The 27,876-nt window shown below is 41.0% G+C and overlaps 3 protein-coding genes and 1 long non-coding RNA gene across 4 annotated transcripts; 2 read left to right on the top strand and 2 right to left on the bottom strand.

Moving 5' to 3' along the window:
* Positions 1–6,169: 6,169 nt before the first annotated feature.
* Positions 6,170–6,735, bottom strand: LOC112842955 (uncharacterized). The gene is made up of 2 exons (XR_003215039.1): positions 6,677–6,735; positions 6,170–6,341 (listed from the first exon to the last, which is right to left on the bottom strand). It is a non-coding gene; the product is annotated as an uncharacterized LOC112842955 (long non-coding RNA).
* A 3,602-nt stretch (positions 6,736–10,337) lies between these two features.
* On the top strand, positions 10,338–17,694 carry LOC100703170 (acyl-coenzyme A thioesterase 1). The gene is made up of 4 exons (XM_019347353.1): positions 10,338–10,416; positions 11,184–11,639; positions 12,655–12,851; positions 15,470–17,694. The coding sequence occupies exons 2-4, from the start codon at positions 11,189–11,191 to the stop codon at positions 16,088–16,090; spliced, it is 1,269 nt and encodes a 422-aa protein (XP_019202898.1). The 5' UTR covers positions 10,338–10,416; positions 11,184–11,188; the 3' UTR covers positions 16,091–17,694.
* A 2,308-nt stretch (positions 17,695–20,002) lies between these two features.
* LOC109195441 (uncharacterized) lies at positions 20,003–24,771 on the top strand. The gene is made up of 15 exons (XM_019347488.2): positions 20,003–20,314; positions 20,480–20,619; positions 20,828–21,053; positions 21,166–21,241; positions 21,364–21,644; positions 21,727–21,762; positions 21,870–21,943; positions 22,038–22,115; positions 22,384–22,589; positions 22,671–22,770; positions 22,868–23,030; positions 23,133–23,239; positions 23,314–23,458; positions 23,596–23,722; positions 23,874–24,771. The coding sequence occupies exons 1-15, from the start codon at positions 20,267–20,269 to the stop codon at positions 24,209–24,211; spliced, it is 2,145 nt and encodes a 714-aa protein (XP_019203033.1). The 5' UTR covers positions 20,003–20,266; the 3' UTR covers positions 24,212–24,771.
* Positions 24,030–27,489, bottom strand: LOC109195352 (uncharacterized). The gene is made up of 7 exons (XM_019347342.2): positions 27,345–27,489; positions 26,487–27,152; positions 25,953–25,998; positions 25,506–25,597; positions 25,314–25,424; positions 24,921–25,194; positions 24,030–24,660 (listed from the first exon to the last, which is right to left on the bottom strand). Exons 2-7 carry the CDS (start codon positions 26,786–26,788, stop codon positions 24,454–24,456), a joined length of 1,032 nt encoding a protein of 343 aa, XP_019202887.1. The 5' UTR covers positions 26,789–27,152; positions 27,345–27,489; the 3' UTR covers positions 24,030–24,453.
* Positions 27,490–27,876: the final 387 nt, after the last annotated feature.

Here is a 27,876-nt window from a genome sequence, read left to right as displayed (position 1 = left end):
ACTACGGGGGAGCTGCAACCGGACCGAGACTGGGTTAACCACAGCCTCGACGGTAAAGGGTCCAATGAAGGTGGGTGCAAGTTTCTTAGACTCAGTGCGGACAGGGACGAACCTCGTTGAGAGCCATACCTTCTGTCCCCGTGTGTAGGTGGGTGCAGGTGTTCGCCGACGGTCGGCTAGCTGTTGATTCCGTTCCTTTGTTCGAAGGAGGGCGGCACGGGTAGCTCGCCAGACTCGCCGACATCTGCGGAGGTGGAGCTGCACAGAAGGAACGAGATGCTCACCTTCCACAGATGGGAGAAGGGGCGGCTGATATCCAAGCGAGGCCTCGAAAGGCGACATTCCAGTGGCGGAGGAGGTGTGGCTGTTGTGGGCATACTCAATCCAGGCTAGATGCGAGCACCAGGTGTTTTGGTTTGTTGAGGCTACGCATCTCAGGGCCGTTTCCAGTTCCTGGTTCAGCCTCTCCGTCTGCCCATTTGTTTGGGGATGGTAACCTGAAGAGAGACTGACCTGAGCACCAATGGATGAGCAGAATTCTTTCCATACCTTGGACGTGAACTGCGGCCCACGATCGGAGACGATGTCTGAGGGAATCCCATGAAGGCGAAACACGTGGTCGGTGAGCAGCTGGGCGGTCTCGAGGGCTGTGGGAAGTTTGGGTAATGCTACAAAATGCGCTGCTTTAGAAAAGCGATCGACAATAGACAGAATGACTGTGTTACCTGCCGAAGGTGGAAGTCCAGTAACAAAGTCGAGGGCAATGTGTGACCACGGTCGACCCGGGGTAGGGAGTGGATGAAGTAAGCCTGCGGGGGGAGTGTTTTGTGACTTGTTTTGGGCACAGGTAGTACAGGCTTTGACATACTCTCGGGCATCCTGGGCTAAAGATGGCCACCAGAAAGCGCGTTCCAGAAAGGCGATGGTGCGTTGGATTCCAGGGTGGCATGAGAATCTTGCTGTGTGGGCCCATTGGAGCACCTGGGATCGTACGGACGAGGGGATGTAGAGCCGCCCCGGGGTCCTGTCCCCGGATCAGGTTCGGTACGCTGGGCCTGCCGCACCATTGACTCAATCTCCCAAGTGAGGCCTCCTATGACACAGCCCGGAGGCAAGATCGATGCCACCTCCCGGTCCCCCTCAGAGGATGAAAACTGACGTGATAAAGCGTCTGGTTTGACATTTCGGGACCCGGGCCTGTAAGTTATGGAGAAATTGAAACGGGTGAAGAAAAGCGCCCACCTGGCTTGACGTGCATTGAGGCGTTTTGCTGTCTGAAGGTAGGCGAGGTTCTTGTGGTCGGTCCACACAATGAAAGGCTGTGCCGTCCCCTCCAGCCAGTGCCGCCACTCCTCCAGTGCCAGTTTGATGGCGAGTAGCTCCCTGTCGCCAACATCGTACTTCCGCTCTGTGGGTGAAAGCCGACAAGAGAAGTAAGCGCATGGATGGAGTTTACCTTCAACCTTCTGAGAGAGGACGGCCCCCACGCCCGTATCCGAGGCATCCACCTCCACGATGAAGGGTTGGTTGAGATCCGGCTGGGAGAGGATGGGAGCGGAGGCAAAACGTTGTTTCAGATGATTGAACGCCTCTGTGGCTGCCTGTCCCCACTGGAACAGCACCTTAGGGGAAGTGAGGTAAGTAAGAGGGGAGGCAATTTTGCTGAAGTCACGGATGAAACGACGATAGAAATTTGCAAACCCCAAAAAACGTTGAAGCTGTTTGCGGTTTGGGGGTGCGGGCCACTCCAAAACCGCTTTGACCTTTCCAGGATCTGGTCTCAAGTCCCCCTGCTCTATTATGAATCCAAGGAAAGAAACAGTGGTTACATGAAACTCACACTTTTCTGCTTTGACAAACAAGCGGTTTTGCAACAATCTTTGTAACACCAGTTTGACATGTCTTTCATGCTCTGACACTGACCTGGAGAAGATGAGTATATCGTCTAAGTAGACGAAAACAAAGTGGTTGATGAAGTCTCTAAGGACGTCGTTCACGAGGGCTTGGAAGACTGCCGGGGCATTTGTTAATCCAAAGGGCATGACCAGATATTCAAAGTGTCCCAGATGGGTATTGAAGGCCGTTTTCCACTCATCCCCCTCCCTAATGCGAACCAAATGGTAAGCACTCCGGAGGTCAAGTTTACTGAATATCTTCATCCCGTGGAGAAGCTCAAACGCTGAGGTCAGCAGGGGCAGCGGGTATTTATTCTTGACAGTGATAGCATTCAAGGCCCGATAGTCAATGCACGGCCGGAGGGACTTGTCTTTCTTGTCCACGAAGAAAAACCCTGCCGCCAAGGGAGAGGTAGATGACCGAATGATTCCTGCAGCCAGTGCGTCAGTGATGTACTCCTCCATGGATTCTCTTTCCGGCCGTGACAGGCTATAAAGTCGGCTAGTAGGCAATGGAGCTCCTGGTAACAGGTCGATGGCACAATCATAAGGCCGGTGTGGGGGAAGAGAGCGAGCGCGATCCTTGCTAAACACCTCCACTAGTTCATGGTACACTGAAGGAACTGCCGTTAGGTCTGGAGGAGTCTGCGGGGGTGACGCAGAGGAGCCGACGGATGGAATGGCAGATTTTAAGCAAGTCATATGGCAACCCTCCCCCCATCTAGACACACAGCCAGCCTGCCAATCAATCAGTGGATTATGTTGCAACAGCCATGGATAGCCCAGAACCAGAGGTGTCAGCGGAGCTTTGAAAACAAACAGACTGATTAATTCAATGTGATTTCCAGACAAACACAGGGTGACTGGTTCAGAAACATGGGTGACGTCAGGCAAACGCTGTCCGTTCAGAGATGAGGCTCGAAGAGCATGAGGCAGAGGTTCGATAGTTAGGCCCAGTTTCTTAGCGAGTGATGCATCAATAAAACTCTGTTCAGCCCCTGAATCTATCAAAGCCTTGAGTGAGTGAGTGGTGGTGTGAGCAGTGAGCTTAGCTGGCAACAAAAAATGAGGAGGGGAATGTGAGATGTTTATTTCGCCCACCAGTACCCCCGTTCCTACTGGCGGGCACGCCCTTTTGCCCGTGCGGGGCATACGGCGATGAAATGTCCGTGACGGCCGCAGTATAAACACTCACCGGCCATGAAACGACGCTGCCTCTCCGTTGGCGTAAGCCGGGCGCGTCCGATCTGCATCGGCTCCGCCTCGCCGGGGCTCGCGTCCATCGAGGCCGGCTGTTGTGGTGAAGCAGCACTACCGGCAACAATCCCAACACCGAGCGGAGCACTCTGGGAAACTGAGTGTCGCGTCCCGCGGCGCATTCGCAGGCGCTCATCCACGTGAATGCACAGAGACATCAATGAGCTAAGAGATGATGGCAATTCCCTCGTCATAAGCTCATCCTTCAAATCCTCCGCAATATTGTGGAGCAGAACCTCTTTTACTGCCTCTTCTCTCCACCCAGTTTCTATGGAGGACCACAAGAGCCACGCACATCGAAATAAAAAATTCTGTGCTTAATTTTAATAAACTGCATTTCAAAATCCTTTTTCGAATTCCACTTTAATAAAAACATTTTCGAATTGCACTTTAATAAACTGCATTTCAAAAAACATTTTCGAATTGCACTTTAATAAACTGCATTTCAAAAAACATTTTCGAATTCCACTTTAATAAACTGCATTTCAAAAACCTTTTTCGAATTCCACTTTAATAAAATCATTTTCGAATTGCACTTTAGTAAACTGCATTTCAAAAAACATTTTCGAATTCCACTTTAATAAACTGCATTTCAAAAAACATTTTCGAATTCCACTTTAATAAACTGCATTTCAAAAACCTTTTTCGAATTCCACTTTAATAAAAACATTTTCGAATTGCACTTTAATAAACTGCATTTCAAAAAACATTTTCGAATTCCACTTTAATAAACTGCATTTCAAAAACCTTTTTCGAATTCCACTTTAATAAACTGCATTTCAAAAATCTTTTTCGAATTGCACTTTAATAAACTGCATTTCAAAATCCATTTCCCTTTCCTGTTCGCTCAGGGATTAACATGTGGATTAGCAGTTGGATTAGCAGTTGGATTAACAACTTCATTTTAAAAATCCTGCTGCTATTCAAATTAGCCACACCGTGGGATGTAAGGAGCTCTCTGATTGGTTGGTCAGACACAGGCTGTCTGCCAGCCTGGATTTTTCTAGCTCATAGCTTCGCCCTGCTACGAAGCGTGTGTGCTTGTACAAAGGCCGTTCAGCCTCGGGATTTACACTCGGCTCGACACGGATATGTGAAGAATGAAGGGAGCCTGCAGCGAAACGGAGAGCTAACCTCTGACTGAGTGCCCGTTTACTCAGTCTGACCACCTGTTGAAGGTAACGTGCTAACATGGCTAACGCTAGCATCACCCCACGTAGCCCCGTTATTTTAAGGTCATTTTAGCTTATGAAAATTTTACGTCGCAGCTGTACGAGCTAGCTACGTGTTTTGTAAGCTGCTGTGCTCTTCACAAATAAAGCTGGAAGCAGCTCAGACTGTTAGAACCAGCACTGAGGCCTGTTACATTTATACAGTGTTAGAGCAATGGCTGCAACCTACAGCCTTTAAACTAGCGATTAAAATGCTGACAGTAAACTCGTCAGTCCAGATGTTACCACATTACTTTGTGATACTTAGAGTTAAAACAACTGAGACAGGCTGATTAAAATAACAGCTGTCAGTTCTCTCATTCCTTATATCAAGACTGGAGATCACACTACTGATTTCAGTTCATTTAATATGTGAGTGCACAGATTCATTCTCAGCTAGACATAAATGATGATCAAAGGTTGTATATATGATGAATTCATCAAATCCCAGCCTCTAACACAGTGCGCTGAATCTTAGCTTTGAATGTCCAGTATATTCTAATCAGTGCAATTTAAGCATTCACTGAACCTACAATATCTACACCTGTGTGGCAAATATGTGGTAAAGATACAGATAATGAAGTTTAATTATTAATACAATATACATCATGAGAAACGAAAGCTGAAATTGATTCAGTTTAGTACTTTTCTCTGTATGTTCTGTGATTATAAAGGCCTTAAATTCTGTGATATATACTGTAAATGATTTTCACAGAGGTCTTAAAGTACTTAAATCACTGCTGATACTCTGGTTGTTTATATTTTCACGTTTTTGTGTCTGTAGGGCTGTTTGATGACGATTTGGACTCCTCTGGGAGATGAGGACACACCCACATCTGTTCCATACTGCAGCCATGGATGGTGTTACAGCTCTGAGTCAGCTTTGGGCCATCAGATGCACACACTGGAAAACCAGCGCCTGTACTTCATGCAGGAGAGATGACCTCAGTGATGATTGACTCTGCATCCTCTACTTTACCTCCTAATCTCTTTCTCTTTAACACACAATTAAAATCACTCCAAAAGAGTGTAAACTTACTGAGGAAGTCTCTAACTTGTACACATTTGTACTTTTACTTGTTTTATGAGTTATTTTTAAGAAGAGTAAAGTTATTCACATAAAGTTTTTATTCTTCTGTATTTATTCTTTTGTATCATGTACCACAGTCATACTGAACTTTACAGACCTGGTGAATTGGGGGGAAAAAAAGTCATATATATACATGAATGAATCATTCAGCTTCAGCAGTATTTCTATTCATCTTATGAATTCCAGTCTAATGTCAATTCACTGTTTGAGTTCAGTTTTGGTCTTAAACTCCAGAGAATACCACCTAGTTCAACAATCTTTTTATCTGATTATTTGCAAAACGGTTTTCTTCTGAGAGATGCTGCTAGAGCTGAAATTGAGCCCAAAGAAACAACAACAAAGTTTAGTTCCTCTGGATTTTCCATGGAAAATTGCTTTATCACTCACTCAGGTGACTTCTCCAGTGTCACGGATGAGTGATGAATGTATCTCCCACTGGAAACCATTGTGTCCAGTTAAAGTCAATCGACTTTTTTAAGGAGAGTTGTTAGATGCTGTGCTCATGAGGACAATGAGTTTTAACTTGGAGCACAATAAAAAGCTGCCATATTGGATCAACGAACAAAACACTTAATTGAGCAGAATTAAGTTAAAATGTAATATCCTCATATAATGACACATCACACATGACCCAGCATTGTTCTAAGAATGCAAACTTTCTTATTGGAAGTTTCCACAGCTGCCAGAAAGGGACAGATTTCTGTCTGGTCTTAATGTGTGGTCGTTGCTCTCTCGTTTTCTCTGGAATTGCTGCGCAGAGGATGTAACACCCATGATAAGCGCTGAGGTGTGTGTCCTTGTCAGGAATTAGCCATCCTCAGCTTCCAGGTTAAGAAAAGTGGAACCAGAAGATATTCAAATACATCTCTTCACAGCTGCTGATGAATTCTACAAAAAACAAAGTTTGTTAAAAACATTTGCAGGTGAATCACCACTGATTTATCAGTGACATCCATTTACTCAAAAATTACTGACAAGTGGATAACTAGAATATATAGTTTATAATTTCAACAATGTACTGTACAAAATGGAACTGTATATGACAAATGTGGTGTGGTGCTTGTGGAATTTTTAACAAGGGCCCTACAAAACTTTACAGTACTCATGCTGCCAAACTTCTGATGGCTAGGTGTGCAGTTCCTGCTTTAAATGCATTCACTTTTAAGATTAAGAAATCTAAGTGATAAGAGGCCAGAAATGTTTGAACTTGCTTATGAACCTACATCACTGAGGTCATCTCTCCTGCATGAAGTACAGGCGCTGGTTTTCCAGTGTGTGCATCTGATGGCCCAAAGCGGACTCAGAGCTGTAACACCATCCATGGCTGCAGTATGGAACAGATGTGGGTGTGTCCTCATCACCCAGAGGAGTCCAAATCGTCATCAAACAGCCCTACAGACACAAAAACATGAAAATATAAACAACCAGAGTATCAGCAGTGATTTAAGTACTTTAAGACCTCTGTGAAAATCATTTACAGTATATATCACAGAATTTAAGGCCTTTATAATCACAGAACATACAGAGAAAAGTACTAAACTGAATCAATTTCAGCTTTCGTTTCTCATGATGTATATTGTATTAATAATTAAACTTCATTATCTGTATCTTTACCACATATTTGCCACACAGGTGTAGATATTGTAGGTTCAGTGAATGCTTAAATTGCACTGATTAGAATATACTGGACATTCAAAGCTAAGATTCAGCGCACTGTGTTAGAGGCTGGGATTTGATGAATTCATCATATATACAACCTTTGATCATCATTTATGTCTAGCTGAGAATGAATCTGTGCACTCACATATTAAATGAACTGAAATCAGTAGTGTGATCTCCAGTCTTGACATAAGGAATGAGAGAACTGACAGCTGTTATTTTAATCAGCCTGTCTCAGTTGTTTTAACTCTAAGTATCACAAAGTAATGTGGTAACATCTGGACTGACGAGTTTACTGTCAGCATTTTAATCGCTAGTTTAAAGGCTGTAGGTTGCAGCCATTGCTCTAACACTGTATAAATGTAACAGGCCTCAGTGCTGGTTCTAACAGTCTGAGCTGCTTCCAGCTTTATTTGTGAAGAGCACAGCAGCTTACAAAACACGTAGCTAGCTCGTACAGCTGCGACGTAAAATTTTCATAAGCTAAAATGACCTTAAAATAACGGGGCTACGTGGGGTGATGCTAGCGTTAGCCATGTTAGCACGTTACCTTCAACAGGTGGTCAGACTGAGTAAACGGGCACTCAGTCAGAGGTTAGCTCTCCGTTTCGCTGCAGGCTCCCTTCATTCTTCACATATCCGTGTCGAGCCGAGTGTAAATCCCGAGGCTGAACGGCCTTTGTACAAGCACACACGCTTCGTAGCAGGGCGAAGCTATGAGCTAGAAAAATCCAGGCTGGCAGACAGCCTGTGTCTGACCAACCAATCAGAGAGCTCCTTACATCCCACGGTGTGGCTAATTTGAATAGCAGCAGGATTTTTAAAATGAAGTTGTTAATCCAACTGCTAATCCAACTGCTAATCCACATGTTAATCCCTGAGCGAACAGGAAAGGGAAATGGATTTTGAAATGCAGTTTATTAAAGTGCAATTCGAAAAAGGTTTTTGAAATGCAGTTTATTAAAGTGGAATTCGAAAAAGGTTTTTGAAATGCAGTTTATTAAAGTGGAATTCGAAAATGTTTTTTGAAATGCAGTTTATTAAAGTGCAATTCGAAAATGTTTTTATTAAAGTGGAATTCGAAAAAGGTTTTTGAAATGCAGTTTATTAAAGTGGAATTCGAAAATGTTTTTTGAAATGCAGTTTACTAAAGTGCAATTCGAAAATGATTTTATTAAAGTGGAATTCGAAAAAGGTTTTTGAAATGCAGTTTATTAAAGTGGAATTCGAAAATGTTTTTTGAAATGCAGTTTATTAAAGTGCAATTCGAAAATGTTTTTTGAAATGCAGTTTATTAAAGTGCAATTCGAAAATGTTTTTATTAAAGTGGAATTCGAAAAAGGATTTTGAAATGCAGTTTATTAAAATTAAGCACAGAATTTTTTATTTCGATGCGCGTGGCTCTTGTGGTCCTCCATAAGTTTCTACAGCAAGGATGCGGAAGTCAATCGAGAAGTCAGCCATAGTGCGTTTACCTTGTTTCAGATTTAGTAGACGCTGTGCAGCAGCAGAGGGCCCGCCGTCCCGTTCAAACACGCCTTTGAATTCAGTCAGGAACTCGGGGTAGGAGATATTCGGCAGGGTTTTCAATAGTGCCTGAGCCCACTGGAGCGCGCGGTCCCGTAGCAGCTGAACAAAGAAAGCAATCCGGGCATCGTCGCTGGCATACGTCCTGTTCTGCTGGCGGAAAAACAGGGAGACTTGGGCAAGAAAACCCGAACATTTCCCCAGCTCACCTGTAAACGGCTCGGGACTTGGCATCGTCCTCCCCGGGGCCTCTAGCCAAGCAGCGGGAGGGTCGGGGGGTGCAGTAGCGGCCAGGGGACTCGGAGATGGAGAGGGACTTACATGCGGAGATGGATTCACGCTCGGAGAGGGCGGGCTCACCAGGGGTGTGCGCTGGGCAAGAGCCTGTGTAAGGGCGGAGAGCTCTTTATTAATATGGTGGAGCATCTTCTCATGCCGCTCCAGCAGGGCGTCCTGAGTGAGGAGAGCCCGTTGAACAGGGTCAGAATCTGCTGAGTCCATAATGGCTGGATCGTTCTGTCACAGATTAGTAGGCAAAGGACTCACTCGCAGGATTCTGAAGTATGGAGAGAAGGTGAGGGTTTATTCACAACGTGACACCAAGTGAGAATATATACATATATACAGTGAAACGGATAACACGGGGCTCCGGGGGAGTAAAGCGGGGTTCAAAGGGAAGGTCCAAGACGGGGGCACACACACGCCCCTCTTCAACTCACTCCGAATGTCCACTCCAAAAGCTCACGCTCACTCACACTTGTCCACAGAGATCCAGACGGCAGGGAAGACGGGCAGGGGATCAAGAAGGTCTGTACACAGAGAAAAACAATGTCAGGGGGGAAACTCTAGGAGATCACAAGGAACACTTTCATAGGCTAGGCTACACTGACGCTAGGTAGTGTGACGATCCAGCGAGGAAGCAGTCTCTCTTTCCATCTTAAGTAGTTTGCCAGGATCTGTGTGAATGAGCCACAGGTGTGTGTTCAGGGCGGGTTCAGAGGCGGGGAATCAGGGCCCAGTTCCGCCCTGGTGGAAGAGGCTAAGACAAAAGATACACACCACGACCTCTCCAGATCTTGAGAACCATGACACCAAAGTTCTTTGTGTTGCTCGTGCACGAGGGAGAGAACTGTGACGAACGCCGTTCCTTCCACTCAAACCCCAGTCACTCTCAGTTAGCTCCCCCATAGCACTATCCTTTATTGAGGTTACATGAATATGCATAAGTCCATTAACATATGGCGTCTTACATAGGCATACATGTGAACACAGAGTCTTTGCAGACTGCTAAGGATCAGACATCCTATCACTATGCAATCGATTATATACCTTTAAGCATATATGAATATATATTTCTAAGCATAAATGACAATCCAACAATATAAACCTAACACACTGTATGAATATATTATATGGGTGTGAAGTGAGACCACTTTATCCTGCAAGATTACTCAGTACACACTGAATTTATCTGAAGGATTTTGTAGTTTTTGTTAGATATTTTCATACTGAATTTTATATCTGAATACTGAATAAAGATCACTTCATGTTCTATTTCAGTCAACCAAAGAGTTGAGTTCAGTTTTTTCCTCTAAGTTCAGTCCAAAGCTCCCATTTATCTGAAAGTTGACAAATCTGTGAAAACACCACTCCTCTCATGGTGTTTTTTTTTCTGGAACAAGCAGTAGAGGAAAGAAGTGCAGGAAGGAAATCTCTCAGACAGATCCCCAGCACAAAGATCACTGTCACAGTCCTTCCAGAGAGCAAAGATCTCCAGGTAGCTTATATAGTGGCGAAAGTAATGTTTCTGTCATGAATGATGCCGGTTCTTCAGCATTAGTTAATGATAAAGTGTTGTTCTGGTTATCATAGCTGTTAAATTAGCACACTGATTACTAGAGATGCGAACTGAGAACTGGTTTTTGTAGCAAACTGGTTCCCAGTAGTCCAGTTCATTGTGATTGTTAGTCTGCCTGCCTCTGAATCCTTATTGGTTCCAGTTTCGCTTGTGCTACAGCTGATTTCATCTGATTTCAGGAAAACAGCAGCGCAGTCCACAGCATGAATATGGAGTTCTTTTAGTCTTAGATTTTTTTTCATGTTATTTTGCTTTCACTTTCTGCCATGTTTCAGTGTTAATTACTGTTTAACCTCTCTGACACTTGTTTTTTTTGTTCCTTCTCACTGACTTTTTATCTTTGTATTGCTACGATACAAAGAACCTGCTAAAGTAACCCCTAAAGCAAACCTTCTTCAAATGTTTGTTTTAGAGGTTACTTTTGCAAATGGGTCACTGTGTTAATCCATCCTTTTCTTAATTAAATCATTCAATTTTCAGTCAGTTTTAAGAAAAGGTGTATGGTGTATAGAAAGTTAGATTTCTGGGGTTTATTACACTTTTGAATGCATACTGGATTTATGCCTCTCAAAACTGACTTACTGAAGTTAGATTTCTAACTTGATCTTCCATCTATTGTCTCCTTACAACAGGTAGTCTGACAGAGAATGTTTTTAAACATTAATTCAATCTTTTTCGTCTTTCAGAAAAGATGTCCTCTCAAGTCAGATTGAGGCTGCTGCCAAGAGCAAGGTGCCTGTTTGACGAACCCATTAAGCTGAAGGTGGAAGGGTTGAGGTCCAGACAGGTGGTCACCATGAGAGCCAGATTAACTGACGATAAGGGAGTGGTGTTCAGCTCCTCGGCTACCTACAGAGCTAATGGCAGTGGGGAGGTCGACCTGAACAGAGATCCCTCACTTGGTGGGTCCTACTTTGGAGTAGAACCTATGGGTCTCCTGTGGTCCATGAGGGCAGAAAAGTCTCACAAAAAGTTTCAAAAGGCAACATCTCTGAAGCCTCAGTTGGTGAATTTTTCTGTGTATGAGGAGGAAGACAGGATGCTGGCAGAAGAGACAAATGAGAGGCTTCTGATGGGAGATGGGGTCAGTCGGGTTCCTGTCAAAGAGGGGAACATTAGTGGAGTCCTGTTCACTCCTCCAGGTACTGCAGTTGTTCCTAGCTTTCTGGCTTTATTTTAATTTAACTACAGGCTAATGAATATTTCTGAACAAATATATTTGCCATGGTCCTGGGTCTTTGGCCCCAGCGTTTTGAGTGCCGTTATGGATTTATGATTGTTGCCTTTGCTGTAAGAGATTATTTTAACTTTGTAGTTCTGAGTTAGTTCTTTTTTAGTGCCCGAAGTTTATCTTTATTTCTCGTCATGATTTCTTGGTTGTTATTGTTAGGTTCCTTTTGTGTCTTTGTCTCACCCCTGTGTCTTCTGTGAGAGTCAGTCTTATCCTCTGTGTTTATGTACCTATCTGTTTCAATAGTCTCTGTTTATCCCTTCTGTCTTTGTCAAATTTATGTGTCTTGGTGTTGGTCTCTTTCATGTCTCCCCCTCTGTCCCTTGCTTACTCTGTCTTACAGCTCTGATACATCTGCCTCCATCAAGCTGTGTGTCTTAGCCTGCATCTCAGTGTGTTTCCTGTTTTATTTTGATAGTCCCTGTTTCATGTGCCCAGCTGTATTTCTCAGGTGTTCTCTCTTGTTATCCTGTGTATTTAAATCCTCAGTTTTCCTCGGTTTCTTGTCACGTTGTTCACATTTTGTGTCTGGAGTTCTGCCCTTCGCTCTTTATCCTGCCTACCACATAGCCAGATCTCGACAACAAGGGCATAAGCTTTTTTATTGTTGTTGTTGCAGTTTAGTTTTTTAATCAAGTAAATATCAAGTGATATTTCTGTAGTTAACACACTAATGGTCACCCTGTGTGTAGTAGATATTTACAGGACTGGTGTAATAACATTTATTAGGGTTTTGTTTAGTTTAAAGTTCAAAGGGTGTCAAGTTTTTATTCAGCCATGGTTGTGACCGCTGATCTCAATATTGACTCTCTTTCTACTGTTCTGGTAGTTACAGCAGAGATTGAAACTTAAGGACATCTAGAAATTAAAGATGAAATTAGTAATATGACTTTTTACTGACAGAAAATTTTGTGTCTGTGTTCCAGGAGAAGGTTTGTTTCCTGCTGTCTTGGATATATTGACCTTTAGATCTGAGACAAGAGCAAGTCTACTGGCCAGCAAAGGCTTTGTGGTCCTTGCTATAGGTCTAGTCCAAGGCAAATTTGAAAGTTTTGAACATTATCCAAGGTTTCATCTCGACCACTTCAAAGAAGCAATAGATTTCTTAAAACAGCAACCTAAGGTGAGTCAATTTAATGACCTTCAGCTAATAGGGATACTAATCCGCTTAAAAAGGAAAGACAAGAAATAAAATGAATAGGTCAGATTTTGAGAAAATTTCTCATTTTGTTTTGTTCAAAAACTTGGATAAGTGGATTCGTTTATCCAAATATAAAGCTGCAGCCAGTTGGGCAGCTCAGCACACAACCCAAAAATGGTGAACTGGTTGTGGTTAAGCTAGCAAAAAAAATCAACCTACCTGTTTCTCAAAATTACAATCATTACTATAATCTTGTTGGTTGAAATAAAAAATAAACAATTTGGGGGGGGGGGGGGGGTTTCTATAAAAACTTGGTTATTACAATAGATCAACTTTATTGGTATTGTTAGGGTTCAGAAATTGAGGAGGAAGACCAAAAATAATGACCACTGATCCTGCCGGGTGCAATTAGACGACATTTTAATGAATATACATGTGGAGTCCAACACTGTGCAGATTCAGTGTTGAACTGTCTTACAATAGTCAGAACAAAGACTTTATAGGGGTAAGATAGTACAGCCCCCCTTCTGTTGCCAGGCAGATCCAGTACAGCATACGTCAATCCAAAACCACAAATGTTCAGTTAACTTTGACATAGTTTAAAAAGAACATCATCTTCGGCTCGAACCCAGGTGCTTCCTGTCACCATCCTGCCCAGGCTTATCTGTCTGGAACATCAGGTCCACGTTCTGCACAAACTGTCACTCATGCAGGCACAATTTTGCAGTCGCAAGCAAAACATGATTAAACTCTTACCTATATAAATGAGTCTACAAATGTGTGTGTGTGTGTGTGTGTGTGCGTGCACGTGCGGGAGCGCGTGCGTGCTGTGTACTGCGTACGTGTCATGACCTCTCCTGCACCCCGGCTCACCTCACACCTCTCGTCATCGCCAGACACAAGGCCTGCGCACGTACACAGCTGAAACTATATGTGTCTGTATGTCTAACCTCAACTTAGGCAACCAGGCTAAGGCCATCCTGTGTGTGCCGATCTTGACTTATATAAAAAATGTATAAAACAAATGTTTCAATCTAATACAACTACTTAAAACTTAATCAAAGCTTAATCAAAGATATAAATGCATAATAAAATAACCTGCTCTTAGCTTGCACTTAGACTCTGCTTTCGGTTTCACTTCCTGCCCTGCACACTCTGCAAACCTGCAGTTTCTTGTGAAGCCTTTTAGGCCCAGATTATATTCAGAGGTGAGCCTTTCAAATAATGCAATGTAATCTGCCTATAAACATTTTAAGATTATAGATTCAACTCAACAGTTTAAAGTGGTTCTTACTGGACCTATAATAAAAGCTTAATTGGGTGCCAATATGTTTAAACATCTAAATGCAATATCAATATTAATAATTAATGGAATAGTAATAATGATCATAAAAATAGTAGCAAATAATAGCAGCATAATATTTTACTCCTCCTGACAGTATCTAAAAGGATAAAGTCCAGCTACATAGCAAAAAATAGTTATGAACTTTATTGCTTTATTTAATTAGGTTGTTGTGAATTGTGATGATGAATTGTTACACTCTCAGAATCCATATTAAATTTTGCAAATATGCAATACCTTGATAAACCGAGCAGATATTTGAAGTTTACACAGCTACATTCTCGCCTGAAAATATGTTAAAAGTTTATTTTGTGACCCAGAAAGATTAATAAAAGTAATTTTAAAACTTAGTAGCGGCCGCCATTGTTGGAAACTGGAGTTTGGCTGGGCCGCGCTATGAATTCTGGGATATGGTCGGCCACGAAGGACACACCCGACCCATCCTTCAAATTCGGGGAAAAGGAGGACGCATTTGTCGGCTGCATTCGGAGGAGTCTACGAATTTGGACAGCCTTCGGCGCGTCGCTGTGACGTAATCGGTCTACAAATGCGGCCTCAGGAGGATGCAGCCCATGAATTTGGACACGACCGACGTTTTCGGAGACGTCTGTTACCCACCAGCTTGATAGCTAACCGAGAGCTCGAGGGTCACTGAAGCCGCCGAGAACGGCACAACTCCCGGCACATCATTTTCAGATCACCGCGGACTTTTGCTACTCAGGTTAAACGTAATATATAAGTCACTTAGATAACCTAAAAAGGATAAAGTTTGGCTTTTTTCAGTGTTTTATTTGTTCGTGAGTAAATCGGTTTGGCTGAGAGTAAAGATATTAGATTAGATTAGATAAAATAAATCTTTATTAATCCCCTGAGTGGGTTCCTCCTTGGTTTTCACACAGCTGAATAAACGTCAAACAGAAAACTGATTAAACAGAAGTGTGAGATGGTCGAGAATTTATGCCAGTGTCCTGTTATATTTTACATAGCAAGGAGCAGACGGCTGAGTTTATTAAACTCCACAGAGACAGCGGTGACGTTAATCAGAAGGCTAGACCGTCCAATTTCACAGCCGTTTACTTCCGGCCTACCCGACCTTCTGAGGACCCGGCCCACGTAGACCGCGAAGGCCGGGTCCTCAGGAGGATGCAGCCCATGAATTTGGACACGACCAATGTATAATCTTATTAATTACGCAGAAACCAATGAAGTCAGCCCTGATTTCCAATTTTGATCACCTTTAATTTGTGTTATTTCACAGGTGGGCAGTAAAGGAGTTGGCATAATAGGAAGATCAAAGGCGGCAGACCTTGCACTCTCACTTGCTACCTTTGTGCCAGGTGTCAACGCCACAGTAAGCATCAATGGCTGCAGTGCCAATGTGGGCGTTCCTCTCTATTACAAGAAACAGCATATTCTCTCACCATTAGTGTATGACTTAAGTAAGCTGATTCCCACTGAGTCAGGTGCCAGTATTGGAAAGTACATTTTTGAAGACCCCCTGGCAGAGAAGAACAAGGGCAGCCTGATCCCCATTGAACGAGCAAAGACTCATTTCCTTTTTGTAGCCGGAGAGGATGACCTCAACTATGACAGCAAGACCTACATGGACCAGATGGTGGAGAGACTGAAGCGTCATGGGAAGGAGAACTTTGAGTGTGTCTCTTACCGTGGAGCTGGACACTTGCTGGAGCCACCTTATGAACCCTTCTGCCCTTCTTGTGCACATGGGATTTCTCACTATATAGCCTCATGGGGAGGTCAACCCGAGGCACACGCAGCAGCTGAGGTCCACCTGTGGAAGAAGATCCAGGAGTTCTTCAGAACTCACTTGAGTAGTGATGCTGCACAGACTAAAGCCAAAATTATAACTTCAGGATGATTAAAAAGCTTGAGTTGCAGAAAATAATAAGTCATGCCTGCAAATACAGAAAAATCACAACTCTTTAATATCTTAAAATTAACATATTTGTAACATCTATTTGAAAAGTCTCTTTTTTGTTTGGTATAACAGATCAGGACAAAAGTCAATGTCTCTTCACACTGTCAGTTCTGCCCTGGAGAAGTTATTCTATGTCTCTACTTGTAGTCTGACTCAACTTCCTCTTGGGGTTTGTTTTTTGGTTTTTTTGGTGTGGGGGGAAAATTTGTTGGATTGTCATTTGGACTTTTACACCCTTAAACTGGGCTTTACAGCCACCTGTCTCCTTTTTAGGAAGGAACACCTGGTATAAAACATTTAGTGCCTTTTCATACCATCTTGCCTGTTGGACTGTTTGGCCATTTCTCTTAAAAAAACAACAACTAAAAACTAGTTCGCTAAACACTCGGGAACCACACAGAGAATTCCATACTACCATGAGGTAGGACGCGTCAGAGGACTGAGGGAGATGCTGAGCTAAATACACAGAGGGATAGCAAGGAAGTGAGAACACACGAGGAACACATCTGACGCGAATAACCATAATGAGACAGGGGAAATTGGACTGAACAGAATAAGCATGAAAACCCGGGACCTTCACAATAAAACAGGAAACATGATCTGAGAATCGAAGAGAGGCAGAAGAGGGAGCGAGGGAACATGAGAGAGAGCACAGACATGACACGCTGGGGCAAACATGGAAAACATAACAGAGTAAAACACAAAGGGAACCACGACACAAGAACTCACACCGCAATATAAAAATAGACACATAGGGAGACACAGAGGGCAGAAACACAAGATGGAATTCAATAAACTAAAATGAGCAACCTCGGAACCGTAGAATAAATAATGAACTAACAAAATACAAAAAACACAAGAAAACTAAGAATGCTGGGTCAAAATGACCCAGGACCATGACAGGTTCCACAGAAGAGCGGCCTGAAAGTTGTCATAAATACTATAAAAAGGATTTTAGTTCTCTCAGGAACAGGCTGTCATATCCTGTAGATTTGAAAGACTGCAATTATTTCAAAATAATATTTGAAATGTTCAAACACATAAATGCACTGTATTTTATGACAAACATCTAGTCCTTTGCATCAAAAATGTTAAAACATTAAAATTACTTTCTGTATATAAAAGACATCCAGTTGAAGGTCAAGCAAAGGCCAAGTTTATTTATATAGCACATTTCAAGTGCTTAACAATGCAAAATGCAACTAAAATAAATAAAATGCACAAAAATGATGCTGTTCTGCCTTTTTTAAGTTAAGCTAGTTAGTTACCTTGTTCCCCCCTTGTGGCGTAGTCCTGCCATTACATTTCCCATAATTCAATCATAAATAAGTGAAATCACTGTAGTACACGAGGTATTTCCATCAATAAATTCTTTTAAAAAGTTACATTATTTGCCATATATTTATAGGCATCACACAAGCATCAGTGTACATCAGAGATTTTTTACAGGCATGTACATCTTAAGGCTTGTCAGCAGGGGCGGTTCTAGAAGGGTGGCATGGGGTGGCAAGTGCCACCCTAAAATGAGCCCTTGCCACCCCAAGTGCCACCCCAGTTTTGCATATGACAGTGTTGTTTATTAAAATAGGATAGCATTAACACTTTGAGCGTAGTTACAGTCAACAGTGAATATAAATGCTAAAACTGAATATATTGCATAGTGTTCCCCCCCTCCACCTTTAACAAATGGTTCAGCCCATAGCTCAGACCAGCTTTTTTCTTGTTTTCAGTAGCAAGTGATGCTTATGATTGTTCCAGAGCACATTTTGAACAACGGGAATTCAGATTTCACATAGGTAGTTGGTTGTAACACTCTGGAAATGGAATGAAGATGAGTGTTATTAACCCTCTGTGGTCCACGGACACGCTGCACCTCCAAATCACATGACTGATTTAAGCTGACACAGCAACAAGCTGCAGCCACGCTGAGTCTCTATTTCAGCCCATATTGAAAGTTTGGACTTCCAATTTTTAAAATTTTAATTACAGCCCAGTAAATCTAGAGTTATGATAATATACATAAGCCATGCTTTTTTCTAAATACTCTCATCACGTTTTTTTCTGTGTGTATGGTTTTTTTTAAAGCGTTTTCTAAAGACAGCGCGAAAACAGTAAAGAAAGAAAAAAAGCCACCTCTTTCCTATCGGTGGAAAAATGTACCATGTCGACCAAGTTTTAAAAAAGTCAACACGTGGGATATGGTTGTTTAGGAAGAGGGGAAAGTTTGGGGAGTGACGGTAACGGCAGCGAGACAGAGCGAGCAAGTGAGAGAGAGAGAGAGTTTAGATGTGGGAGATTTATGACGTTTAGTGTGGAGTGTATAGTTAGTGTGATGTGTTGTCTTGTGTAGTTGTTCTGTTGTGTAGTCGTTGTTTTGTTTTGTGTGTCAGTGAGGGCACTAATAAATGTCACAAAGGCACATTTGCAATGTAAACACTGTCAATAAGTAGAAAACCAGCGGAGTGATACACCTCCTGTTGTCAGGCCTGCAGGTTTATCTTTGTGCTGTTCTCCTCTGTCTTTTGGTGGACAAACTTTTTTTTACTGGCACACATAATTTGTGACACCTGATTGTTCTCTCATTTTAGTTTTAGTAATATTTTTAAATGGTTGTACAAAATGAAAAAAAAAACCAGCAGGTGTATTGGCTGCATTTTTAGATAAATGGTTGTATATGTTTATAAAATTTACAATTTATATTTGCATTTCATGTTATGAAAATTTACTCAACATGTCTGTGGGGGTGTTTTTACAGTAAAAAAATACTACCAGGATTTTGAGTTCTTTGTGTGATTTCAGATCAGTAATACTAATGCAGTATGTCAGTGAAAAACAACTAAATTCAGACAAGTGAGGTTGAGCTGAAAAGAATGATACCAAACAAGGCAAGGGGAAAAAATAAAATGAAACAATTTGAGGGTAAAATACAAACGTAAACTCAAAAGGAGTCAAAAATGGCCGGTTGTATTTCAGACTTCAGTGGGTTAATCCAACAAATCAAGAAAAATTAGGTTTAAATTTTTGTTCATGACAGTGCAGATTTCTGACATTTTGTGTAATTTAAGCTGTAACATTGTGATTGTTTTCTAACAAAAAACAGTGTGAAACTTAAGTTAGACTTGTGTTTGTAAATGAACCATGTTGTGTAGCTTTCTGGATTTTATACTTATTTTGCTACATATTTATTTCTTATACAGGCTATACAGTACATAACATCAAAACTCACGTTTTATATAACTAAAGTGTTTAATTATGTGGGATACAGACAGTAATTAAGTGATAGACTATATTTATATATACTTACTGCATTTGAATCATTTTAACCATATGTAACCACCTGCATATGTGTGTGGAAAAAAAGGCTTTGATTTTGCCACCCTATTTGATTGCTTTGCCACCCTCATGCCACCCTAAGAAAATTTCTCTAGATCCGCCCCTGTCAGTGGCGTGTCCAGCGGGGTGGCCTGGGGGGGCACAGGCCACCCCCCAACCAGACTGGCCACCCCAGGTGCCACCCCGAAGCTAAAACAATACAATTCAATCAAATATCAAACGTACGATTGTGTTTTCACAGTGAAGCTCAGATATCCGAATGTCAGTGAATGCAGCATCGGCTTCTGCACTATGAGCATCACGTTAGCAAAGGTAGGAGTATGGCGTTATTTCAGTGCCACTATTCTGAGCGCACGTAAAAAAAAGATTGCAAGTGCAAGTGTTGCATTTTGAAGAGAAATTTATTTTGAGCGTACAAAAGCTGAATTTGAGTGAACAAAATTCATTGCTGCGTGCAAAAAATGTATTTCAGTGTTTGCGCTTATCCATATACACACACACAACAGCACCCCCTCTCGCTCAGTTTTTTCATTTGCGCTTGCTCGCAATGTGTTGCTTGCGCTCACAACATTCTCTGCTGCGAGCGCTCAACTCTCTGTACACCTTTATAAGTGTGCCACAAAACCAACCAATCACAGACTTGGTTTCAAAAATTCTGATTGGCTCTTACGGTCTCCAATCAGCTCGCTAGCTGCTGCATTCCGGACACCGGAAACACTGTCCACTCAGCCTCGCTTCTTGCAGATAGAGGGAGTTTTGATTTACTCTGCAGCCAAAGAAGAGATGGCAGAATCAAATAATGGCTCCAATAATACTACACCACAGTATCAGGTGAGTTTAATTTTTTTGTGTGAATTTAGTAATTTGCTGTCCTTTCTGTTTAATATGCCGTGAAATTGCAGTTACAGATGCAGCTGTAGAGTTTAAGCTAGCCTAATGGGTAATTACCAGCGTAGTTGTCATACTGAGGCAGTGTATCCCAATCATGCTTTTTAGGGTAATGGTGCAGTTGAGTCAGCAGTAAGAAATCTGGTGTCTTTGCTGCTTAACAACATATCCACAAATCCTTCAGGGAGGCCAACAGAGAGTGGGCAGCCGGAGCCTAGAAATCTGACTATCCAGCAAGAGATGACAAGGTGTTAGCTTTTTTTGTGTGGTTTATTTTTTTCTAAACGTTTTGCAATCTTTTCTGTTACAGTTATTTGGTTTATCGATTTATCAACATTGATTTCTAAATTAAAATGTGCTATTAAGGACTGGTGTCATATTTAATCTTAACTTTATTAAACAATAACCCTTATGCAACACTGCATTTTTTTAAACTCATGCATTTTCATCACACAGATCATTTCCAGGACATTTCAAATCAAACTTGAGCCGTGGTAAAAAGAGATGTTTTACATCTACTAAACAGCTTGTCAAGGCAGGCAGTAAGACCACAGGCCTCAGTTTTTATTTGCTGTCAAAAAACACATCCTACACTCCTTTGCCAGCTGAGGAGCTTGAACTCCTACAAACTGGCATGGGGAGACAAACCGTGTCTCTTCCAGAAGATGGTGACCATGCAGAGGTAAGGTTGTATAGTCAGTATTAAAATAAGTCATTGGCAGACGCATTTAGCCTGAATCATATGCCACAGTCCATTTAGTGTTCCATTCTGCTTAACTGTGTTTTTAACTAAGATTGCAAGACTTCTGGAAGAAACCTTTCCAAAAATGGAATATCTTTGTGGAGGATGGCTCTTGCATAAGGCAACAGGTTTGTTGTAAATTCAGTTTTTATGTGTGTTTTTGGCATTCTTGCGTGCTCATACTGCATTAGAATTATGTAGTTGATACTTTTGCTGCTTGATTGTATGTGCTATCTTTCTGTCAATAAAGGTGGCAGTGGTCGACGAAAGCTCACTGTAATTCCACCTGAAACAGAAGGATATTCTGTCAAAACACTGAAAGCTGTGTCAGGAGGTGGCAAATCCACTTTTTACATTGTACCTCTTCAGGAAACATTAGACACATCTCCTCTACCTCCCGACTCACAGCACTTTTCAAAGATGCCAAAGAAGTTATGTTACCAGTGTAATGAAGTTATGCCTCTGCAGATGCTTGCAGTACACATCAATACGTGCAAAGGAAAATTCTCTCCTGATGAGACTAATGATGAGGTGAGACAATTTTGATGAAGTCAAAATGAGAAATTTTAATTAAATAATATAGTATCACAATTACTGTTTTTTAATTCTGCAGGAATCTGAGTTAGGCATTGTGAAAAGCAAATGCAAGGTAAACCTAGCAAATTACTAAAAACCATAGTAACTACAATAAATTTTGTATCGGTAATGATCTTTTTCCCACTATGCATAACATGTACCCCCTTTTTGAAATTCTAGGTTATTTGTCCAATATGCACTAAGGACTTTCCTGAAGATGAGATCACAGTCCACGCAAGTCTGTGTGGGGATAGGTAATCTTTTTTCAGCCATTTATGAAAAAATGTTAATCAGTAACAGTCCACGCAAACATATGTATTTTTTTTTTTTACTTTGTTTCGTCAACAGCTTTCAATGCATGGTGCCTGAAGAAAATGACCAAACTACATGCACACCAACTCAAACTTCAGTATGCACAACAGACAGGTAATCTTTGCTCTATTATAGTTCATATACACACTATTATGCAGAACCATTTGTTAAAATTATGTGTAAGATCTTTTAAACAATAGCTGGGTTTTAATTTCATATAAAACATTTTATGATCACACTACTTTAAATTATGGTTAAAGATTGTTGCACAGAACATGCTGCGATAAGTTCTAATCAAGTTTAATGTGGTAGCCTCTTTTAATCTAAAGATGATTATTTTTCTTTGAGAACTTAGGATGTTTTCTACCCTGTTTTTGTTAAGCGTGGAAGATGTATTGCGTTGCCTTGAACAACAAGTCGACACCACAACAGAATTTAAGTTGTGTGTGGACAGAGAAGACCTTCCAGACAGAGGCATTCTCCAGTGGCAGAGAAAAAAATCTGCATCTCCCACCAGTGTTCTTAGGGTGGTTTTCATTGGAGAGGCAGGCGTGGATACAGGAGCACTTAGGAAAGAGTTTTTGAGTGGTGAGTTGCCTATTACCTGTTTTGTCCTAGTGTCAAAAAATAATGGATAACTTAAAAATGCGGATATTTTTTGTATGAAAGACATGATTTCAGGTATTGAAAGCAGATTCTTTGAAGGACCTGAGAACAAGGGCAAAAACCCCAAGTATTCTCTGACCGATCTTGATAATGAAAACTTCAGGTTGGTTACATACGAGCTTTGTGTATTACATTTAATACGCATCCGATATTTTTGTAAATGTTACCTGAAAATGAATTATAATCATTTGTCTTCACAGAACTGTTGGTGAAATAATTGCAGTCAGCCTCGCCCAAGGAGGCCCATCTCCTGCCTTTTTCAAAGAATGGTGCTACAATTTCCTCTGCTCAGGAGAGGTTGATTTCAGCTGTCTGTCTAAGGAGGATGTTGCAGATGTGGAATCTTCCCTGCTCATCAGCAAAGTGAGCACCTGGTTTAGCTCTGGCACATGATATATTATGAGTATGGTGTTTTTAAACACTTTTAACCTTCTGTATTTCCTCTTTCACATTATACATTTCCAGGTTGAAGATGCAGCAGACATACAGTCTCTGATGTTGTGGGCTGATGAAATTGTCACCTGTGGATACACAAACCAGATAAAGATGGATAGTAAGGAAAGCATGATACGGTAAGCGAGAAAAAGTCAGTGAGATCATTAACCCATCCCCAACTAGTTTTTCATTTTGTTTTGTTTTCTTTAAGTGCCATTGTCTTACACTCTACAACAAGACTGATTCCAATGCTACAGCAGCTCAGAAAGGGCATGGAACTGTATGGTCTGGTGAACCTGATGGCTGTAAATCCTGAAGCTTGCCACAGTTTGTTTGTGCCTGGGAAAATCCTCAAAGTAAGTATTAACATAGCAGCTTCAGTCTGATCCGAAGACAGTCCACTTATCTGTACTGTAGTTATCCTGTATTTATTTATTAGTTTTGAATGAACAATATATCTATAATATAATCTACTTTATTTCCTTATTTACAGCCAGACGCTGATTTCATTATGATGAGCTGCCAACCACATTTCAGTGAAAAGGGGACATCTAGGGAGAGAACTGAGAGGAAGATCATAAATTTTTTGCAAGATTTGTTGCAGGAGATTGAAGCATCAGGTACTATATAGTATTAGCTCTATATACCTATAGTATTGTGTATATATACTGTATGCATCTGTTAAATATTTTTGCTTTAACATACAGGGCACTAGGAAGTATTCTTAGTTGTTAATTTAAAACATTGTAATCCAGATTGCTTTTTATTTAGAAAAGACTTCAGAAACATTTTCAAACATCACAGATGGAAACACAGGCGGTGCAGGTGGTGAAAAATCAGAGTCTCTTGCTGTCCAGCATGTGCTCCAGTGGATGACCGGCCAGTCCCATGTTCCCATCCTTCCTGATGAAAAGAGACATTTCAAAATAACATGCAAGTTTGACCACGAATGTAAGGAGCGGCTGGGAGATCACTCAATTTGTTACCCAGTTGTGAGTGCATGCACTTGTACTGTGACTTTTCCAGTGCAGCATCTGGACACGTACACAATGTTTAAAACCATAATGAGTGCAGCAGTTAGATATGGTGGTGGATTCCACAGAGTTTAACACATTGTTGTCTTGTAATTTGGAAACTAAATGAGTAAAAATGTTTCTAAACATTAGCTGTTAAGATGTTCGTAGCTGTTTCATGAAAATGATAAGACTTCAAAACTTTGTGTAGGGTCCTACATTGATAGATATTAAGCAAGTTCTTTGTTTGATTGTCTACTTGTAATCTGTAATCTTTCAGCAAAGAAATCCAGTATTTGAGAACAAAAGAGCGTTGACTTTCACGTCCATCTTAAGTGTCACTGTTGGTTTGACACCAGTAGCAAGAATTGTATATACAGGTCACGACCGTAAGATTCTGAATGTTCCAAGGGATTAATTGTTCTCTGAAGTCCCTCCAGGGTTTCCTCATCCAGTGGGCATTCAATTTCAGGAACCACAACTGTGCTGTTAGATTCTTCTTGCAGTACAGCACTCTCCCAGTCAATGCCTGGATCCTGAAGCTCCTTCAAATCCACAAACATATATAATAGTCATTATTCCAGAATAGGTACTTTTGGGAGTAATGTTATTTTGTGTAAGCGTTTTTTCCAATAAATACAACAATTTAAAAAGAATGCCTTTGTTTTCATGTTCTTCTTACTGTGATTTACATTAGTGGTAATTGATAGGCAAGAATGTATAAAATCACCAGAAGCATCTAGCAGATGTGCCACAAGTGTTTAATATGTTAGTTTCAGAAAAGCAAAAAATTATGATCTGGTACCTCAAGTCTCTCGCCCTCGTCCAGCTCTTGTAGATGTCCTATACACCAGAGCTGTTCAGGAGTGAGACCACCTTCTGTCCTGAGGGGATGATTATTCCATCCTCCAACAAGGGTGACAAGATCTGCTCGGAGTCGAGGGACAAAGATGTAGTGGACACCAAAGAGATGAATGACATCTGAAATGTCAAGCAGGCCATCCTCCTCAAGTGAGTGAAGAACATCATGGTACTTGCTAGTGACTGCAATCCAGACATCACGCCAAAGTCGTTCTACTCTGTAAATACATTTGAATTTGGATTTATGGTATTATATGCTTTAAATCAATATCAGAACTGCTACAACAATCTACCCATGCAGTCAATAATAATATAAAAAAAACATCAAAAGACTAACCTCTGATTGTGGACACTCTTTCCAGATATGAAACTCGCTCTCCCTGTTCCTCTTGTGGCAAACATGAAATGTGCAATGTCCAGGTTTTCTACTCCTTGATCTGCCCTAACCCTATGATAAAAATACATTTTTAAGGAAGTTGTCTTTAATGAAACTTGTTGCTAGCATATAAATTTGATCAGGGCATTAAACCTTGATGGCAAGCCGTGAAGCTGGGTTGATCTCAGGAAAAATGAGAATGCAGTTTTTGCCCTGTTGTTAGTTGCTGCATCCAAGTACAGGACCTACAGTAAAAACAAATGGAAAATTAAAGATCTGGTTTCAGATCATGTATAGTTTTTCAGTCAATAATGCAGTTCCACAATAAGTGTTCGAGGAACATTGTACGGTTCTATGTTCAAAACCATAATTCAAAGCTTGAGTAGTCTATACATCAATATTGGTAGTACTTATCAAAAAATAAAAATGGCCTTTTAGTTGAACCTTTTTTTTTGTAAAGAACTGATTATAATTTTTTTTTTAAATTGCAAATCGTCCACTATGTTGGCTTGCTGAATAATTGATGTTCATAAAAAAATAACCTAATACAGCTCTCATTTCAAAACTACCAAATATTCTACATAACAGTTTAAATTTTACCTTCCTTGAGTAGCCATCCACTCCACCAAAGATCACAACATTGTACCTGTTTCAGAGGGAAAACAATCTCACTAAGGCTTGATTTGTAAGACATTGAAAATACATTTTTCAGTATGCACACTTGCCACTGATTTAAACTGGACACTTGTCAGGTGTGCTGAAAATAATACCAACATTTTTATATGTGAAAGTGGATAAGTTCAATGAGACTTAATATTTTAGTTCCCTTGTCATGATTTTTTTTTAAGTTTTCAGGAGCACTTACCATATTATGTGTTGATAGGCTTGTTATCATGGAAAATATCGATATACAAAGTGTAAATAATTGCTCAAGAAAATTTACAATTAACAATATTACTGCTTTTGTTACACATCCTGTAATCCTTTTACTTAATATTACTCTATGAAGTGCTTTTTAAAATATTATAAACACACTGAAAGACCTATCAGATAAGGTTGATTAAAACAGATTTAAAGTATAACGTGCATCTTTCTGCCCAACTTTTATTAGAGCTATATAAGTGGGTATTTTACCTTATGAGCTTGTGATTTGTGTCTATGTGGACAAGGGAGAGAGGGCCTCGCACCGAGTAGCTTCTTCGCACAACACAGCCTAGTTCTGTAATCCGTGTGAAGATCCCAACAGCATCAACTTGATGCATGGAGGCCATCATTCTCCACCACTGAACACGGAGACCCATAGAAACCAAATGTCCTTGAACCATTCGATAGCCAGCATTTGGCATCTGATTTTTGATAGCCGATATGATGTTGTCCAGCTCTTGGTCATTCATTGTGCTGTATGTTCCTCTCACAGACAAGTCAAATTCTTGCATCCTCCTGAAGATTGTTCTTCTTGAAACACCAAGACATTTAGCGATGCAGCTGAGTGTCCAACAAGTTCTTCAGTTTTTCTCTCTCTAGTACGATTTTGGGGTGGCCAGGTCCCAGACCAACTTCTGTTTCCAGTTCAATAATTCCCACAGAGGTGATGTTAATTTCACACTGAACCAGATGATGAACGTTTTGTAGAGCCTCTGTAATATCTGACAGACCACCTATTTGCTGAGAGAAAGATTCAAACAGAACAAGCTCATGACGAGTCAAGAACTCCATATAATCCAGATTTAGTGGTTGTTGGTTTAAAGCAGCTTCCAGTTTAGAGAGGAGTCTATGCATCATTTGCTGTCTCAGTATGTCCTGTTAAAAGCAGCAAACATGGACAAGTAGTTAGAAAAATACAATGAAATGACGTATCTCAGACAAAAATAAACAACCCATAAAACGAACTACATGAGGGTACATCATTTTGCAAGTTTGCATAGTTTGAAAATTAGCTAACGTCAGTTATCAAGCGAATAATAATGTACAAAATGATTTTATATTACTTACATGTGGCCGGGACATGTTGTTTTCGTGCTGCTGTTCAGTATTCGACGACATAAAAGAGAGCTACTCAAATATAATTTGGAGAGTCAGTTGGCATGGTTGTATAATGCAACTACATTATACTACACCGACGATAGTCTTAACAAATAATATATTTTAAAATAAAATAATTAAAGATAGTATCCGCAAATTGGGGTTTAATTGAGTTTAGCTGGATTTAGCTACATTTCGGACTGTTTCCGGAATGCAGTAGCTAGCGAGCTGATTGGAGACCGTAAGAGCCAATCAGAATTTTTTGAACCCAAGTCTGTGATTGGTTGGTTTTGTGGCACACTTATAATGGTGTACAGAGAGTTGAGCGCTCGCAGCAGAGAATGTTGTGAGCGCAAGCAACACATTGCGAGCAAGCGCAAACGAAAAAACTGAGCGAGAGGGGGTGCTGTTGTGTGTGTGTATATGGATAAGCACAAACACTGAAATACATTTTTTGCACGCAGCAATGAATTTTGTTCACTCAAATTCAGCTTTTGTACGC

This window comes from Oreochromis niloticus, linkage group LG18 (genome assembly GCF_001858045.2).
Source record: "Oreochromis niloticus isolate F11D_XX linkage group LG18, O_niloticus_UMD_NMBU, whole genome shotgun sequence".
NCBI classification, from domain to species: domain Eukaryota; kingdom Metazoa; phylum Chordata; class Actinopteri; order Cichliformes; family Cichlidae; genus Oreochromis; species Oreochromis niloticus.
Note: the sequence above shows the minus strand (reverse complement) of the source record. Positions and strands in the feature narration are given on the sequence as shown.